Genomic DNA, 17,412 nt, shown 5'->3' on the forward strand with positions numbered 1-17,412 from the left:
AAAATAATTATTTACTATGAAAAATAAGACAAATTATTTTACTGTAATCACTGCACTGACAGAAACTTTAGTACATTTGTCACCAAAGCAAAAAGTTATATTTATGAAATAAAATTGACTTAAAAGCTTGAACTGCTTTAACAATCATATTAGGATAGTTAAATTCAATAGATCTTTTTAGTATGGCAAAGAAAACTGAATGGGTTCTCTCTTCACATTTTAATATACAAAAAGAAATATAAGTCAAAATAATAAAAACTGAAAACAATGTAATAATAGTGTTATAATAATAAAACACTATAATAATGGAAAGGTCATTTATTCATTCCTTTCAAATAGCTAGACCTTTATGCAATGATGCAAATGTTCATTTTTGACTACTGAGAACTTGAAATGTGGCTAGTACAACTCAGGGACTAAATTTTTAACTTTATTTAATTCTAATTAACTTAAAGTTAAATTTAAACAGCCACATGTGCCAAGTAGCTACTGTACTGGAAAAAGCATAATAAAAATTCCTGAATAATCTAGATGCCTCAAAATATTTTCAACTCAGTATTTATTGAGTGCCTATTATATTCAAGGTACTATCAAAGTATTATAGTATAGACATAACATGTTATAGTAAACACATGATGTTAATCCATAAGTTTCTTATTTTAAGTACATAACAGCTGATGTTAACTAATTCTAAAATTTAGCGATGTTTCCCATTGAACCCAGCAAATCTGGAGGAGTTAGGACTATTAGAGACAGACAATATTGAGAATTGATAAAGAAGTCGTTAGTAATGTGAAAGTAAAAAACTACAACTAAACCAATCAAATACAGTAAGTCTCTGGGTTACGAACATCCAACTTAAGGACAATGCATACTTGCCCTTTAATGTTATATAATTTTTCCCTCCCTATTAAAAAAATTGAACCAACCCCTACTCGCAACAAATTCTGCATCACAATCACCTTTACTTGCTGCACATGCAGCTTTTAAATCATTGAAAAGGCTTTGAGCCCTTTTTTGCACTAAAAAACCAAACCAAACCCTTTGCCATCAAGTTGATTCCAACTCATAGAGACCTTAAACAGAGTAGAACCGCCCCATAGGGTTTCCAAGGAGCAGCTGGTAGATTTGAACTGCCGACCTTTTTTTTTGGTTAGCAGCCAAGCTCTTAACCACTGTGCCACCAGGGCTCCTTCTTGCTCTAAAGTAAGGATGAATAAGAACCATATGCACCTATTCAGATTTACCTACAAATTCTTAAAGATACATTTAGGAATGGATCTCGTTCATAACCCAGGGAACTGCCTGTCAACAAAACCCAAAAAATCCCAGTAGTGCGGGGTCACTGAATGTTCGGGGAACTGTAGTTCCTCAAAGACACCGCCCTAAGACTCCTCTGGCATAAGAAAACGGTATAGTAATAATGCTGAGTGTGATTCATCAAGCATCAAGAAAGCCTTTGAGTATGCTCTACTTAAAAAGGAAAAACATTGTTTAATAAATGCACAAGTATTTTCATTATAAGTGGTAAACAGAACATACATTTTGACCAAATGATTTGCTATTATATTAATGACAACGATGATAACATTGCATTTCATTATAGTATAGTGAAGTATCCATTAGGACTGTGCCTCAAGTGACAGAAAACCTGATTCATAGTGACTTAAATAAAAATGAAATTTCTTCTGTTTTTATAACTTAACATTCACTGGGAATGGAAAATAACCCACATAATATTCTTTTTCATATCTAGAAACTTAATAGGAAGAAAAGAATGGAGTGGGGCATGTAATTGTCAAATATTTGAAGATCTGTCATGTAGAAGATACACGAAAAACTGAAACATATTATTATTATTATTTTTTAAGATTTAAGATCATCTCAGGGCAATGGTTTTGGAACCCTCTGATAGATGGGTTCTTTTTTTTTTTAATTGTACTTTAGATGAAGGTTCACAGAATAGTGAAACGTATTAAGTTTAACAGCTTTACAGGTTGCTCCTCTAAGGGTAAGAACTACATTCGTTTAGGAAACACCTTGACAGACCACCTTAGATATAGGGGTAAGGGTGGTGAGGCTTTGTGAACATAGTCTGTGAGGAGGCAGCAACAAACAAAAACTGGCGGGCTAGCCTGCTCTGTGAATGAGAACTGAACAGGAGGGCGGAATGGGGAGGGGTCTACAGAAGGGAGAGAAGAGACTGCCCGACATGGCGAGAAGCTTGGAGTCTAGGAATAACAGTGGCCAGTGGGAATCCCCAATTATAGAGTGGCTGAATGATTTTAAAGGTACCTAATATTCTCATCTAATTATTTGAGTTGCTCAAATATGACCAAAATATAACATCTTCCTCAACCTACCCATTTTTTTCCATCAAACTTTCAGAAGAATTTACTATACATACTTGTTGTTTGGGTTTATTTGTTTGTTTTTGAGGTACGGCCAATGGAGGTGAATCAAAGTAAAATGGCTAAGTTCTGGGTCTAATTGGCTAAGGAACAAAGAGAACAGCCATGGGAGAGGAAGTGTAAATGAGAGGACAGCAGAAGTAGGACATCATAACCAGAGATGTGCCTTCAGTTCAAGACAACAGACCGAATACAAATGTGTCCCTTTCCACCTGCCCACAATCTCATTGAGGCTTCAGAAGAAATAATAAAAATAAAAGCAACATCATAAAGAACTGGCAAAATAGGAGTCTCCTGAGCATATCCGAACAGTGATACATTCCTGGAAGACAGATGAGAACAAATTGATGGTCAAACTCAGCAGAGCAGAAAAACCCACAAACCCATTAGATCAACAAAGAGGGCACCCAATCAGGTCAGATTACCCAGAAGCCTCTCCGACGAATTCTAAACCAAAGGCAGCAGAAGTTAGGGAAAGGTATGGGCTATGGGCAGTGTAGCAAGAGCAGGGCTTCAAACCCTTTGTTCCCAGGCAGTTATACAGAAGAATCTTGTTAAAATGTAGATTCTGATTCAGTATATCTGGGGTAGAAATGCAAATTCTCAGCAGGGACCTTGTTAGAAATGCAAATTCTCAGCAGAGGTGCAAACTGGAACAAACTATTCTGAAGCCCTGAGCAAGAAAAATGAAAGGGCAGGCAAGCTAAGTCTATCCAATCACTTTCACAGCAGCTGATTCCAACACTGCCTTCAGGATATAGTCTCTAATATGCTCTCTGAAGTGTGAGCTTTAATAACATGAAGACTTTTTACAGGTGATGAAGTCAGGACCTCAAGCAATGGGTAGGCTTATGGCCACCAGGAAGATAAGAAGCCATGATATCCTGAAGGAGAGTACCACACGCTGACGGCAAATTCTTCCACTTCCTGCACAATCCCTGAAACCAAGACTTGTATATCCAGGGTTCTAATTATTTCTGCAAGGAGACCTGATGGTGCAATGGTCAGGAGCTCCGCCGCTAACTGAAAGGTTGGCGGTTCAAACCCACTCAGCGGCTCTGCAGGAGAAAGACCTGGGGATCTGCTTCCATAAAGATTACAGCTTAGGAAACTCTATGGGGCAGTTCTACTCTGTCATAGGGTCACTATGAGTCGAAAATGACTCAATGCCACATAACAACAACAATTATTTCTGCAAACTACCTTCTCTGACGTACAACCACAGAATTTGAGATATATCTTGGCATCGTAATTATTACACATGTAATTTTTTCACTTATACATCTGGCTTCCCCCAGAAACTGATATTCAGGAAAGCAAAGCAAGTGGGTTATCTTTCTAGCTTCACGTGAAACATGGTGCCTCACACGTAAAAGGTGAGTAAAAAAAAATGTTTGTTAAATTAATGAAATCATAAGCTATAGATGTTCAAGGAAAATATCCTTTAATATGTCTTATACATGTATTTGGCCTTTTTCTTAAATTAATATTCTTCTGAAATGCTCTCACTTAGTGTTATTTTTAACCACAAAAAAATCACAAGGCAGTTGGTTTGTTAACAAGATGCATTTGTGGGAAAGGATGTTCTATACTTACGTTTCTGTCGGAATTGTGAAAGGATTCATTCTATAATTCAAAAATGGACTTGAAATCTCAAGAAACTGTTCAGGTTTCTTCATTACTGGTTCTAAAAAAAGGCAATTAAGAAGTGTGATGCACATCATTTTTTTAAATCTTCCAGGATGACATGCAGAATTTATGTTTAATGCAGTATTGATTAGAGTAAGTATTTACTCAGCAAATTATAATAGAGCTAAATAGGAATGGACTAGGACACATAAGGTTTATTGAAAGAGCTTTACAGACCATGGGATATTAGATTTCTTTTTTCTACTCTTCCTTTGCTTTCCAGATTACAAGGCGAAACAAGTAAGTCTCAAAGAAGAGGGTTAACAACGTCCTCTAGAGTTGTTACTTGCCATTTGCTGCTATTTCTAGTACAGGAATGACTTTGCATAAAAAGTATGCACTAAAAATCTGTGTTCTCTACAGATTAACCTCTACAACACAACTGCTCAGGGCAAGAGGGGGAAGTGTGAACTAACAGAGATAAAAATGGAGAAACAGGAAATGCCACAGAGGGAAGGTCATGCATGGAAAAGACAGCAACAGCTCAAGAAGGGAGTTGGAGATACTCTTATAGGAGTCTGAAGCTGCTCTAGAAGTCAAGACTCTTCCAGGGATAAGAGACAGGGCCCGTGCGCTAACATGGTGAGCACTGAAAGCAAACACCAGGAATGATTATTTTAAGAAAACCTCCTTCGACAGTGGAAAGGATGCCCATTAGAGGAAAAAAAGTGAGGCTATGATGTGTCAATACATGAGATTTTTCTGTGCTTGTTCTAGGCTATCTTCTTAAATGATCCCCCTCCCCAATTTCTGTTACTTTTAACTTTCAATATTAAAGTCTATAGAGAGAAGACAGGCAATAATAAGGGAAGCATCTAGGTGGGACCCCATTATGGAATCCCACCAATCATTTGATTTTCTTCCACAGGTTACAACAGAGAGGTTACTTGCACATAATTGTATAATAATCAGTTGCAAAATCAGAAGAAATCTCCATGTTCAATATTTTTCCTTTCATTCTGCTGTTCCTTATTGCTTTGAATAAACAGCTATTTTAAGTGTAGCTCCATGCATTTTGCTGAAATACAGCATTTGAAAGTAAAGGATTTTTTTTTTTTTTTTTCCACGCGTCATCATGTGGATGCTGACCTTTGGTTCAAGAAAAATCAAAAAAGAACAGAAAGGAAGGAAAGAAGGTAGGGATGAAGGAAGGAAGGGAGGAGGGAGGAAGGTAGAGAGGAAGGAAGAGAGGGAAGAAGGGAGGGAGGGAGGCAAGAAGGAAAGAAGGAAGAGAAGGAGGGAGACTATGAAGTTGTTATAACCCAAAGCAGCAAGTGCACACTATTGGCACCAGCATCCCACTGCAGAAATTCAAGGAATGTAGGAAAATGACCAAAATAATTAAGGGGGAGGGAAAGAGGCAGTTGAGCCTAAAAACAAAAACAAAAAACCAAGTATTGATGGTTCCTCCTCTCCATCCAGACCAGATACTTTTCTTTAATCTTTGTTCTTTTCTGGCAAGGATAAAACATGCTGTGCTAGAGAAACCTTTGCTACCAGCTGTACTGGCTGTATCAGTGCAGGCAGAAAGCAAATGTGAGGAAAATTACATGGTTAACAGTTGTTATTTATATTTTAAAAATGCGTAAATTGTGGTAGGAAGTAGGGTGCAAGGAACAGGTAAATATTTCAATCTATGTGGCTCTTGCAGTTTTAGGATCCTGACTACCACCAAGCTTTATATTGTAGTTGAGATATTGTCATTGAGATTTTCACCTACAATGAAGCATTAACATTTGCAGTGGTAGCAGGAGCCATAGCAACTTCAAAGATCTCCTCACCACCAACAGGGGTACAAGCCATGGTTCAAGGGATCAACCACTTAAAGTATATTTACAAGCTTAGCAGCAATGCCTCCAGTGCACTGGTACTATCTTTGACCATTGATCATTTAGGTGACAGACATGTGAATGTAGCTCTTAACACAATAACCTCTAGAACATGATGTAGTGTTACTGAATTAACAGGATTAGACAATAAAGAGGCAATAGAAAAGACAAAGGGAGAAAATGCAAAGGCAAGAAAATAAGCACAAAAAGGTAATAATAAAGCTGCTCTGTAACAAAGATAATGATTTAAACTTCTTAAAATGAGGATCAGATATTACCAGTTGCCATCAAGTGGATTCTGACTCATGGCAATGCCATATGTTTCAGAGTAAAACAGTGCTCTTTAGGATCTTCAATGGCTGTATGTAGTCTTTTAGAAATAGATCACCAGGTCTTTCTTCTGAGGTACCTCTGGTGGATTGAAACTGCCTACTTTCTGGTTAGCAGTTGAGTGCTTAACTGTGCTACCCAGGGTCTCCAAATCAGATACACACCCAAACACACACACAAACACACACACACACACACACATATTCCATACCTATAAATGTTGAAAATATACCCAAATTATGACTTATTCTGCTATGCCTTAATCTTTTAATTATTATCTTTTCTTTTTATAAATCCCCTCCACTCATTTCACTCTTCTGCTTTACAATTTATTCTTCATTTACGATCTTCATTTCCTTCCACTTTGGTCCTTCTTCTTTTCAAACTTGATACTTACGAGAAAAGGACTAAGAATGAAGACTTAAGGAATGAGGATTTAGACACAATTTGGGAGCAATTTAGTACTGAATTGTGAGGAAAAGACCAAGATGGGAAAATCTCCCCTCTACTTTCCACCCCTCACCCATGCGAACCTGATCATTTCTGAGGTCAAATGCTATCCATTAAGTGGCTACATGACAATATTTAACACAGGAGCCAGTTCTAGGCAGATGTTCTATTCCTATAATATACCTGTCGTCGTCAAGTTGATTCTTACTCATAGCAACCCTATAGGACAGAATAGAACAGCCAAAGAGGGTTTCCAAGGCAGTAATCTTTATGGGGAGCCCTGGTGGCATAGTGATTAAGAGCTTGGCTCCTAACCAAAAGGTTGGCAGTTCGAATCCACCAGCTGCTCCTTGGAAACCCTATGAGCTGGAATTGACTTGATGGCAAAAGGTAATCTTTACGGAAGCAGACTGCCACATCCTTCTCCTACAGAAATTCTAAATATAAATGAATTCATTCAAAAGTTATATTCTACAGGGTACTTCTAGTCATGTCCACATTAGAAATTCACTTCACTGGCTTAACTTATTTCTATATTGTTTACTACAAAACTGCTTTTCTATCACAATAATAATGACAATGCCATTACCAAAAGAATGACCTTGATATATATATATTTGGTCAGTTTAGCCATGAACAAAACCTGCTAGGCTTCTGAGATGTTGTGATCTTTTAACCACATAAAATTTGGACATAAAATCAAATGTAAGTTTTAGGTGTACTGTTGGGTGGTTTATGTTGATAGACATCTTTCATCACAAATGAAACAATTAGACCTTTACACAGAGAAATGGTTAATTAGAAAGGTTTTGTTAAGACAACATGAACTATACCTTGAGCTTCATCTGTCACAACAGTTTCCTTTTTTTGACGAATGAGCCTCCAGGGAGGTACGGGAGGTGATTTTGGTGGTGCTATAAGAGGACAAGACCTAGTTCTAGTTACCAGCACAGGATGGCTACAGATGTGGGAGAGTCCATACTCTCTAAGCTTCTCAGCAGAATCTGCCTAAAAGGTAGAAGGTATATTTAAAGGGGTGCCTGTAGCTAACCGCCTTATGCATTTCAAATAATGCTTGTCATTATAAAATACTATCACCACTATAGAGTCGTAATTAAAAAAAAAAAAATCACTACCCATATTTCAACCTTCTTTAACATGAACACTATTACCATTTGTATTTCTTTCCATCCTTTAATTGTTCTGAGCCATCATTTCCTTACATGTTAAACAAAAGAGTGGAACTAGATAACACTTCTCAGTTCTAAGAGTTTAAGACTCTATGAGATTGTACATCTTAGCACATCAGGTTTGGTCTGAAATTAAGCAACCATTACTTTTATAGGCTAACACTTTGACGCAAGTGCTTAATACGTAAAGTTGTGAGTTTTTCTTTACTATTTTTTTTTTTTTTAATAATCAGAACATGCACTGTATGAAGCATGAATCTAGGAAAATTGAAGTCGTCATAAATGAAATGGAATGCATAAACATCAACATCCTAGGCACTAGTGAGCTGAAATGGAATGGTATTGGCCATTTTGAATTGGACAATCATACAGTCTACTATGCCAGGAATGACAACTTGAAGAGGAATGGTGTTGTGTTGATCATAGAAAAGAACATTTCAAGACCTGTCCTGAAGTACAATGCTGTCAGTAATAGGATAATATCCAAACGCCTACAAGGAAGGCCAGTTAATATGACTATTATTCAAATTTCAGCACCAACTACTAAGGCCAAAGTTGAAGAAATTAAAGATTTTTACAAACTTCTTCAGTCTGAAATTGATCAAACATGCAATCAAGATACATTGACAATTACTGGCAATTGGAAAGTGAAAGTTGGAAACAAACAAGAAGTATTGGTAGTTGGAAAATATGGCCTTGGTGATAGAAATGATGCCAAAGATCACACGACAGAATTTTGCAAGAACAATGACTTCTTCATTGCAAATATCTTTTTTCAACAACATAAACAGCGACCATACACATGGACCTCACCAGATGGAATACACAGGAATCAAATCAACTATATTTGTGGAAAGGGACAATGGAAAAGCTCAGTATCATCAGTCGGAACAAGGTCGGGGTTGACTGTGGAATAGACCTTCAATTGCTCATATGCAAGTTCAAGCTGAAGTTGAGGGAAATTAGAACAAGTCTATGAGAGCCAAAGTATAACCTTTAGAATATCCCACCTGAATTCAGAGATCATCTCAAGAACAGATTTGACAAACTGAACACTAATGACTGAAGACCAGATGGGTTGTGGAACAACATCAAGGAAATCATATATGAAGAAAGAGGAAGTTGTTAAAAACATAGGAAAGAAAGAAAAGACCAAAATGGAGTACAGAAGAGACTCTGAAACTTGCCCTTGAACTTTGAGTAGCTAAAACAAATGGAAGAAATGATGAAGTAAGAAAGCTAACACATTTGAAGGGGCACCTTGAGAAGACAAAGTAAAGTTTTATAATGAAATGTGCAAAGACCTGGAGAAGGAAAACCGAAGGGGAAGAATACACTTCACATTTCTCAAGCTGAAAGAACTGAAGGAAAAAAAATTCAAGCCTTGAGTTGCAATATTGAAGGATTCACATGGAAAATATTAAATAACTCAGGAAGCATCAAAAGAAGATGGAAGGAATACACAGAGTCACTGTATCAAAAAGAACTGGTCAATGTTCAACCATTTCAGGGGGTACGATAATATCAAGAACCGATGGTACTGAAGGAAGAGGTCCAAGCTACACTGAAGGCATTGTCGTAAAACAAGGCTCAGGAATTGACGGAATACCAACTGAGGCGTTTCAACAAATGAATGCAGCAATGGAAGTGCTCACTCATCTAAGCCGAAAAATTTGGAAGACAGCTACCTGGAAGACCCACATCTGTGCCCATTCTAAAGAAAGGTGATCAACAGAATGCAGATATTATCAAACAATATCATTAATGTCACAAGTAACTAAAATTTTGCTGAAGATTATTCAAAAACGGTTGTAGCAGTACATCAACAGGGAACTGCAAGAAATTCAAGCCAGATTCAGAAGAGGACATGGAACAAAGGATATCACTGCTGATGTCAGATGTATCTTTGCTGAAATCAAAGAAAAGCAGAAAGATGTTTACCTGTCTTTTATTGACTGTGCAAAGGTATTCAACTGTGTGGATCATAACAAATTATGGATAATATTGCGAAGAATGGGAATTCCAGAACACTTAATTGTGCTCATGAGGAACCTATACATATACTCAGGGGCAGTAATTAGAACAGAATAAGGGCATATTGCCTGGTTTAAAGTTAGGAAAGGTGTGTGTTAAGGTTGTATCATTTCACCATACTTACTCAATCTATATGCTAAGCAAATAATCCGAAAAGCTGGACTATATGAAGAAGAACGGGGCATCAGGATTGGAGGAAGACTCATTAACAACCTGCGTTATGCAGATGACAAAACCTTGCTTGCTGAAAGTGAAGAGGACCTGAAGCACTTACTGATGAAAATCAAAGGTCACAGACTTCAGTATGAATTACACTTCAACATAAAGAAAACAAAAATCCTCACAACTGAATCAATAAGCAACATCATGATAACCGGAGAGAAGACTAAAATTGTCAAAGATTTCATTTTACTCAGATCCACTATCAATGCTCATGGAACAGCAGTCAAGAAATCAAAAGATGCATTGCATCGGGCAAATCTGCTGCAAAAGATCTCTTTACAGTGTTAAAAAGCAAAGATGTCACTTTAAGGACTAAGGCGTGCCTGACCCAAGCCATGGTGTTTTCAATCGCCTTATATGCATGTGACAGCTGGACAATGAATAAGGAATACCAACTATAATTGATGCCTTTGAATTATGGTGTTGGTGAAGAATACTGAATTACCATGGACACCAGAAGAACAAACAAATCTGTCTTAGAAGAAGCGCAGCCAGAATGACCCTTAGAAGCAAGAATGGCGAGACTGTATCTCTCATACTTTGGATATGTTATTAGGAGGGACCAGTCCCTGGAGAAGAACACTATGCTTTTAAAGTAGAGAGTCAGAGAAAAAGAGAAGACTCATAATGAGATGGATTGACACAGTGCCTGCAACGATGAGCTCAAGCATAACAAGGATTGTGAGGATGACGCAGGACTGGGAAGTGTTTTGTTCTGTTGTACATAGGGTGGCTATCAGTTGGAACTGACTCAACAGCACCTAACAACAAGAACAGGCAATTGCTACCTGGCCTTAAAAAATTTCCAGATCAACAAGATGATTAGTGGTTGCTTTGTGTGCTGTTTATATGCCCTCACCCCTCCAACAGTGGGTTCCTCCACAGAAAATCCCCATGAATACTTAGGACAATGGTGGCATTCATAGAAGTGCAGCAGATAAAGGCTGTCTTATATCCTGCCAAATCAAGGAGCTGTCCAGGTATATGTTTCCCATATTTGAGTGTTCAGATATTCTGAGGCCACTCCACTTTGGAATAATTCAGAATAATATTTAAACAGGACTTCAGTTACCAAATGATGGGTGAAATATGCCATAGGAAATTCAAAAAGCATGCGAGAGATGAAGTGACATATTCTGTAGCCAAATGCTGATTTTGACAGCTTACATTGACATTTAAAATGAAATATTATCTACATTAAAGTCAGTTTTACTGGTAAGTATTTTTCTTCCCAATGATTTTGTAGCACTGGTTTCTATGCAAATTGCAATGACTGAAACTGTAGATTTGTAAAGCAGTCATATAAATTAGAACCAAAACCCACCTATCAGACTATTTCAAATAATCACCTCAGCTAGAACCTGGCTTAGTCTTGTGGCTCTGCTTCTGTGCAGCTCAATCTGTTCTTTTCTGAAGCACAAAACAACCACCACCACCACCAATGAGACACGACAGTACTTCCCGAGGCCAGGAGAATACTGTAAGGAGTTAATCAGTCATTGCACTATTGAGTTGAGCAGCACCATCTGAAAGAGTCTTATAAATATTAAAAATAAAAGAAATGTGATTCAATGTTAAAAAGTAAAAATAACTTTTACACTTGATAGTGAAAAACAAGAGGAAATTGTTATTTTCTCTTTTCAGGATACTGTGGATTTTAGCAACTTACAGAAAAATATTCAGAAACTTCTGGCATTACATTGTATAGTGGCTTAAAAAAAATTAAAAAAAAATATTTCATAGATGATCTAAAGTCTAAGCCTTTTTCCTATAACTTTACCCTTGCCAAATTTTAGAAGTCCCAGCGAGTCGATTTAACACTTGAAAGGAATCCACTCAATGGAAACTTAAGGGAGAATTTATTGATGTAATTCTTTAAGATAATGCCTCAGTATGGCATTTTTTAAAAAGTATGTTACTATAAAAATTACATTTAAATAATACCAAAAATTTAAGTCATACTCAGAGTAGTAGTTATAAGTTGAGTAAGTTCCAGGCATTTACTATTCATAAAATTTGGTCTACATATCTCAATTCCTTCTCATGATTACAACCAAAGTTTTAGTCTATTTTAGTTTCTTTTTTGATCTGTAGTTCATTAGAAAATAAAATGATTTAAGTCATTTTTGAAAATGTAAAGCACAGTGCCAAATAACAAAGCATGTTTTCAGCACCTATTATAGAGTTTGAATAATCCACAGAAGTATTACTTTGATTTAAAGTATTTAAGACAATCTCTCATACTTCATTTTATCTTCAACATACTGCACAATACTTCTGAATCATACAAAGTAATGCTATTAACAATAGCTACAAAATGTTAAGAAACTTTGTTAAAAGACCTCAAAATTCCTTGGATTAGAGTTAGGGGCAGAGAGGGATTTAGAATAGTGCCTGAAACATGCCCTCAGGTAAATCATCTAGAAGACAAATGCAAGGTTCAAAATAAAGTACAATATTGGGATATTTACATTTCATCCTAATTTCCATTCAGTTTTTTAAAATCACCTGTTTCTAACTAACAAAATGAGCGTTTACATTTAATTATATCACCATGCCATCGGACAGAACAAGGGGACACTGAATGGTTTAAAGTCAGGAAAGGTATGAGTCAGGGTTGCATCCTTTCACCATATCTATTCAATCTGTATGTTGAACAAATAATCTGAGAAGCTGGACTATATGAAGAAGAAAGGGGCATCAAGATTAGAGGAAGACTCATTAACAACCTGCCATATGCAGATGACACAACCTTGCTTGCTGACAGTGAAGAGGACTTGAAGCACTTGCTGGAAAAGATCCAAGACTACAGCCTTCAGTATGGATTACACCTCAACATAAAGAAAACCAAAATCCTCACAACTGGACCAATAAGCAACATCATGATAAATGGAAAAAAGATTGAAGTTGTCAAGGATTTCACTTTACTTGGATCCACAATCAACACCATGGAAGCAGCAGTCAGGAAATCAAGACTCACTGCATTGGGCAAATCTGCTGTAAAAGACCTCTTTAAAGCATTGAAAAACAAAGATGTCACCTTGAAGACTAAGGTGCGCCTGACCCAAGTCACAGTATTTTCAACTGAATCATATGCATGCAAAAGCTGGACAATGAATAAGGAAGACAGAAGAATTGACGCCTTTGAATTGTGGTGTTGGCGAAGAATATTGAATATACCATGGACTGCCAGAAGAAAGAACAAATACGTCTTGGAAGAAGTACAACCAGAATGCTCCTTAGAAGGAAGGATGGCCAGACTACATCTTACATACTTTGAATATGTTGTCAGGAGGGATCAGTCCCTGGAGAAGGACATCATGCTTGGTAGAGGGTCAGCAAAAAAGAGGAAGACCCTCAGCGAGATGGCTGCAACAATGGGCTCAAGCATAACGATTGTGAGGATGGCACAGGACTGGGCAGTGTTTGTTCTTTGGTGCATACGGTCGCTAAGAGTCGGAACTGACTTGACGGCACCTAACAACAACGTGCCATCTTATCCTTTCATACTTTAACATAGTGACTTCAGAACATATGGCATCTTAGTAATAATAATAAAGTGGTAGATGTCTAAAAGTTCCAAAACAGGGTTAGCATTCAGTAAACCCAAATGTGATAGCCTATTTGTTTAAGTAGATTGTAGAGTAATCTGGTAGGCTTTACTCTTTGTGAGGAAAGAAGAAAAATTATTTTCCTGTCCAAGAACACAGCATAGCTTAAAAAAATCATGGGAAACCCATCCATACTATGTAAGCACTAAATATTGCCAAATACTTAACATCATGGAAACATGTCCATGATGGACTGTAAAGTGAAAAAGCTGGTTTCCAAACAGAACATGAAGTATAATTCCACTCTGTAAAAAAAGCACACACAAACACAGACTATATGCACAGAAGCGAAATCAAGGGACAGATGCCAAATTGTTAACAGTGCCTACGTCTAGGTGTTTATACTATGAATATTTTAATTTTATCCTCTTTGACTATACTTTATAAATTTTATGTAATTTGTTAATTTTTTAGGAGAAAAAGCAATTAACATTTTTGCTTGTGTTAAGATACAAGGAAGGTCATAGCAATGTTTTGCCAGGCCTGGCTGCAAATTCATTCAAATCATCTTATGTTAAGAAAGAAGCCCTCGTGGTGTAGTGGTTAAGAGCTCGGCTGCTAACGAAAAGGTCAGTAGTTCGAATCTACCAGGCGCCCCCTGGAAACCCTATGGGGCAGTTCTATTATGTTCTATGGGGTCGCTATGAGTCAGAATCAAACCAATGGCAACAGGTTTGAGTTTTATGTTAAGAAAATATGTATGGCTTGCTTATGGGAAGGTGGTCTATTATTATCTGGGAATGATTTACATGATTCTCACTGAAATATGGAATTTCTATGCCTTTTGCCTTTTCTTTTGCTTATAATGGAAGGAATCTATAAACATAAATGTGACTGCATCTGTGCTTTATTCTAAACTATTGCCACCATCTAAGATAATTTTGTATATATGTCAAGTCCCTCAGGTTAAGTACCTTAATGATAAGGAGACTGAATCCAAGGATAGAATTTTAATTAAATTCTGGTGTTCCCGCTACCACATCAAGTAATAATACACACACACATACCCAGACAGAGGGAGACCATAAATGACAACGCATTTCTTGGTCTTGACTGCTTACCATCTTCTCCAATGAAAAGATCTTCTTTTCAAACAAATAGAGAGGAGTAAAGGTAGCATATACGACCATGTGAGGGGACTGTGTTGCTGAAGAACCTGTAAAACCAAACACATACTGTGTCATGAAAATTCTAGTCAAAATGGGTCTGTCAACAGGTCACCCCAGAGTGTTCAAATTCCTTCATGAACTTACCTTTTCTGATGAAAAATTAGCAAATGACTGCAAATGAATTTAACAAAATGTTAAGTCTCAAATATGCATCTATTTTGTAGAATGGCTATCTAGTTTTACCTTCATAACAGTACCATTTAATTACTTGTTGTGAGTTGCCATCAAGTGGATTCCGACTCGTTGCAACCCCATACGTGCAGAGTAGAACCGCTTCATAAGGTTTTCAAGGCTGTCTTCTGAGGTGCCTCTGGGTGGGTTCAAACTGCTAACGTTTCAGCTAGTAGTCAAGTGCTTAACCATTTGCGTTATGCAAGGAGTCTTCATTTATGTCACTGTAAAAAGCTATCGTGTAAAATTTCTCTAGCTATAAGTCAGTGTAATGTAGAAGGGTCCACAAATGAGTACGTCCAAAAGGAATGGTTTAAAAATTGAAACATTTCTTGGCTTTTGTAGATAGAATCTTGGTTCTATTTTGAACTTACAGCAAAGTCCAAAAGTTTCTACAACATTTCAGGATGAAATAAAACATAAGTAAATGAATTCTTCTGTGACCAACGAAAATGTAAATAACTTAGCCGGGAATGTTTAACGCTTATAAAATTTACTTTTGAGTATCAGTTATTTGTGTGTTCAATGTTCACATGTTATTTAACATCCCTGAAATTACAATCACGCCCTGCCACCTGTGAGATACCCTCACAAGTGCTGCCATGCCAATCCTCTTCCACATGTTGCTGTAAAAAAAATTAGCATACCGAACTTATGAAAATACCTCATGGGGGGCAGGGCACGGACGACAAACAAATGCAGAAGGCTCGCGTTATTTTCATGAAAATATGGTATATTTGATTCAGGATCATTTTGCTCTGTAAAGATTCTGGTCAAACCAATAGAAGTCAATTTATTTTCCTCTCTTCTCTTTATTTTTAATTAAAAAGCTCTGTTTTCCACCTTTACAAATTCAAATACTCACATTTAACTGTATTAGAGAATATGTTTATAGAAGAATAATACCTTAGAGCCATAAAGTATAAATCAGATATGAGTCCAGGATCTCTCCAGATGGATCAACATGTGAAATATGCCAAACTATGGAAAAATACTAAACTTTGTACATTTTTCATGGACAATGCCAACACATATTGATCTCTTAGGAACTACACTATTTATCTTGCACACCTGATATTTACCTATGATACATTTGTTTGTACAGTTAGTTGTTGTCTTATGTCTATTTATGCTGTCTTCCCAACTAACTTTTAGGGCATTTGTGTGCAGAGGTTGACTTAATACTTTGGTTTATTACAGAAAGTACCTTGCATGAAGTAGTACATTTTTAAATTTGACTAACGAGCTCAAATCCAAAGCTGCAACAAAATCATCCTTTCTCTTAAAGAGAATGAATGTGAACAAAAAACCTTTGCGTGGAGTTTATAAACAATAATTCTTTCCACTCCTACCAACAGATAAAACAATTCTCTGAGTTTGGCTATTGAGAAGGATTAGGCTCTTTTTGCAAAAATGTGCTTCAGTTTCAGACATTAAATTTACACCCCTGCTTCTTCTAGTCCTAGAGTCCTTTGATTTCAGGCAGAGTGAAAACAGAAGGAAAACAAAGGCAATCATTTTAAACATTCATAGATAATAAAACTGGAAATACAGTAAGAAACATTAAACAGATTGCCAGGATACCGTCAGCAACCTGGGAATGATTCACTAGATCTTTCTAACTTTTGGGCTTTACTTGAAGGTAGTAAATTAAAATGGAAAAACAATTGAATTAGGAGTTCCAGCAAAATGGCACTCTAGGCAGAAGCACCATGCCGTCCCTCCACAGCAAAGATCCGAAAAACTAAGCCGAACAGAGAATACAACACAGCCAAGCACCAAATGGAGTGAGAAAACTGACAGAGAACAGAGAGCGAGGAGAGATTCATTCAGAGGTCCCCTACCAGCTAACGCAGCGCGGATCCACCATCTTGGACTCCTATCAGAGACCATCAAACGGGGGTATGAGAAAGCAGCCTCATGGAGCATCCAGCGGGAGACAAAACAACCAGTAATTTGCAGTGTGCGCTTTCCCAACCCCCACCCCTCTTCGCCCCAGCTCGGCCTCCTCTGCTTCCCGCGGCCATGGTCTCTTGACCGGGAAGTGCCGGCTGCTTAGATTCCACACACCCAAGCGGGCGGCTCTCTGGGTGTCATTTGTTGGCTGCTAGTGTTGCTATTTTTTTCGGCTTCTTTTGATTTCTCACTTGCCTCTCGCCACCTCCCCCTCCTTTCACTCGAGTGCCTGGCTCCGTGCGCCACCTTTGCTTCTTCCTCAGGGGCTGCAGAGCGCCGGCAATTTGTGATGTAGGCTTTCCCACTCTCTACCCTTCTTCACCCACACTCGGCCTCCTCTGCTTCCCGCG

General features: G+C 37.5%; 1 protein-coding gene across 1 annotated transcript in view; it reads right to left on the minus strand.

Annotated features, from left to right (window-relative positions):
• The window catches only part of ADGB (androglobin), a 213,365-nt gene that overhangs the window by 133,881 nt on the left and 62,072 nt on the right, over window positions 1-17,412 (minus strand). Inside the window, exons 8-10 of the mRNA XM_023729236.1 lie at window positions 14,828-14,922; window positions 7,543-7,717; window positions 4,008-4,098 (exon numbers count right to left, since the gene is read on the minus strand). Coding sequence (XP_023585004.1) covers window positions 4,008-4,098; window positions 7,543-7,717; window positions 14,828-14,922 — 361 coding nt within the window. The remainder of the gene's footprint in view (window positions 1-4,007; window positions 4,099-7,542; window positions 7,718-14,827; window positions 14,923-17,412) is intronic.

The sequence above is a fragment of the Trichechus manatus genome, unplaced genomic scaffold, assembly GCF_000243295.1.
Source record: "Trichechus manatus latirostris isolate Lorelei unplaced genomic scaffold, TriManLat1.0 scaffold00002, whole genome shotgun sequence".
In the NCBI taxonomy this organism is placed as follows: Eukaryota; Metazoa; Chordata; class Mammalia; order Sirenia; family Trichechidae; genus Trichechus; species Trichechus manatus.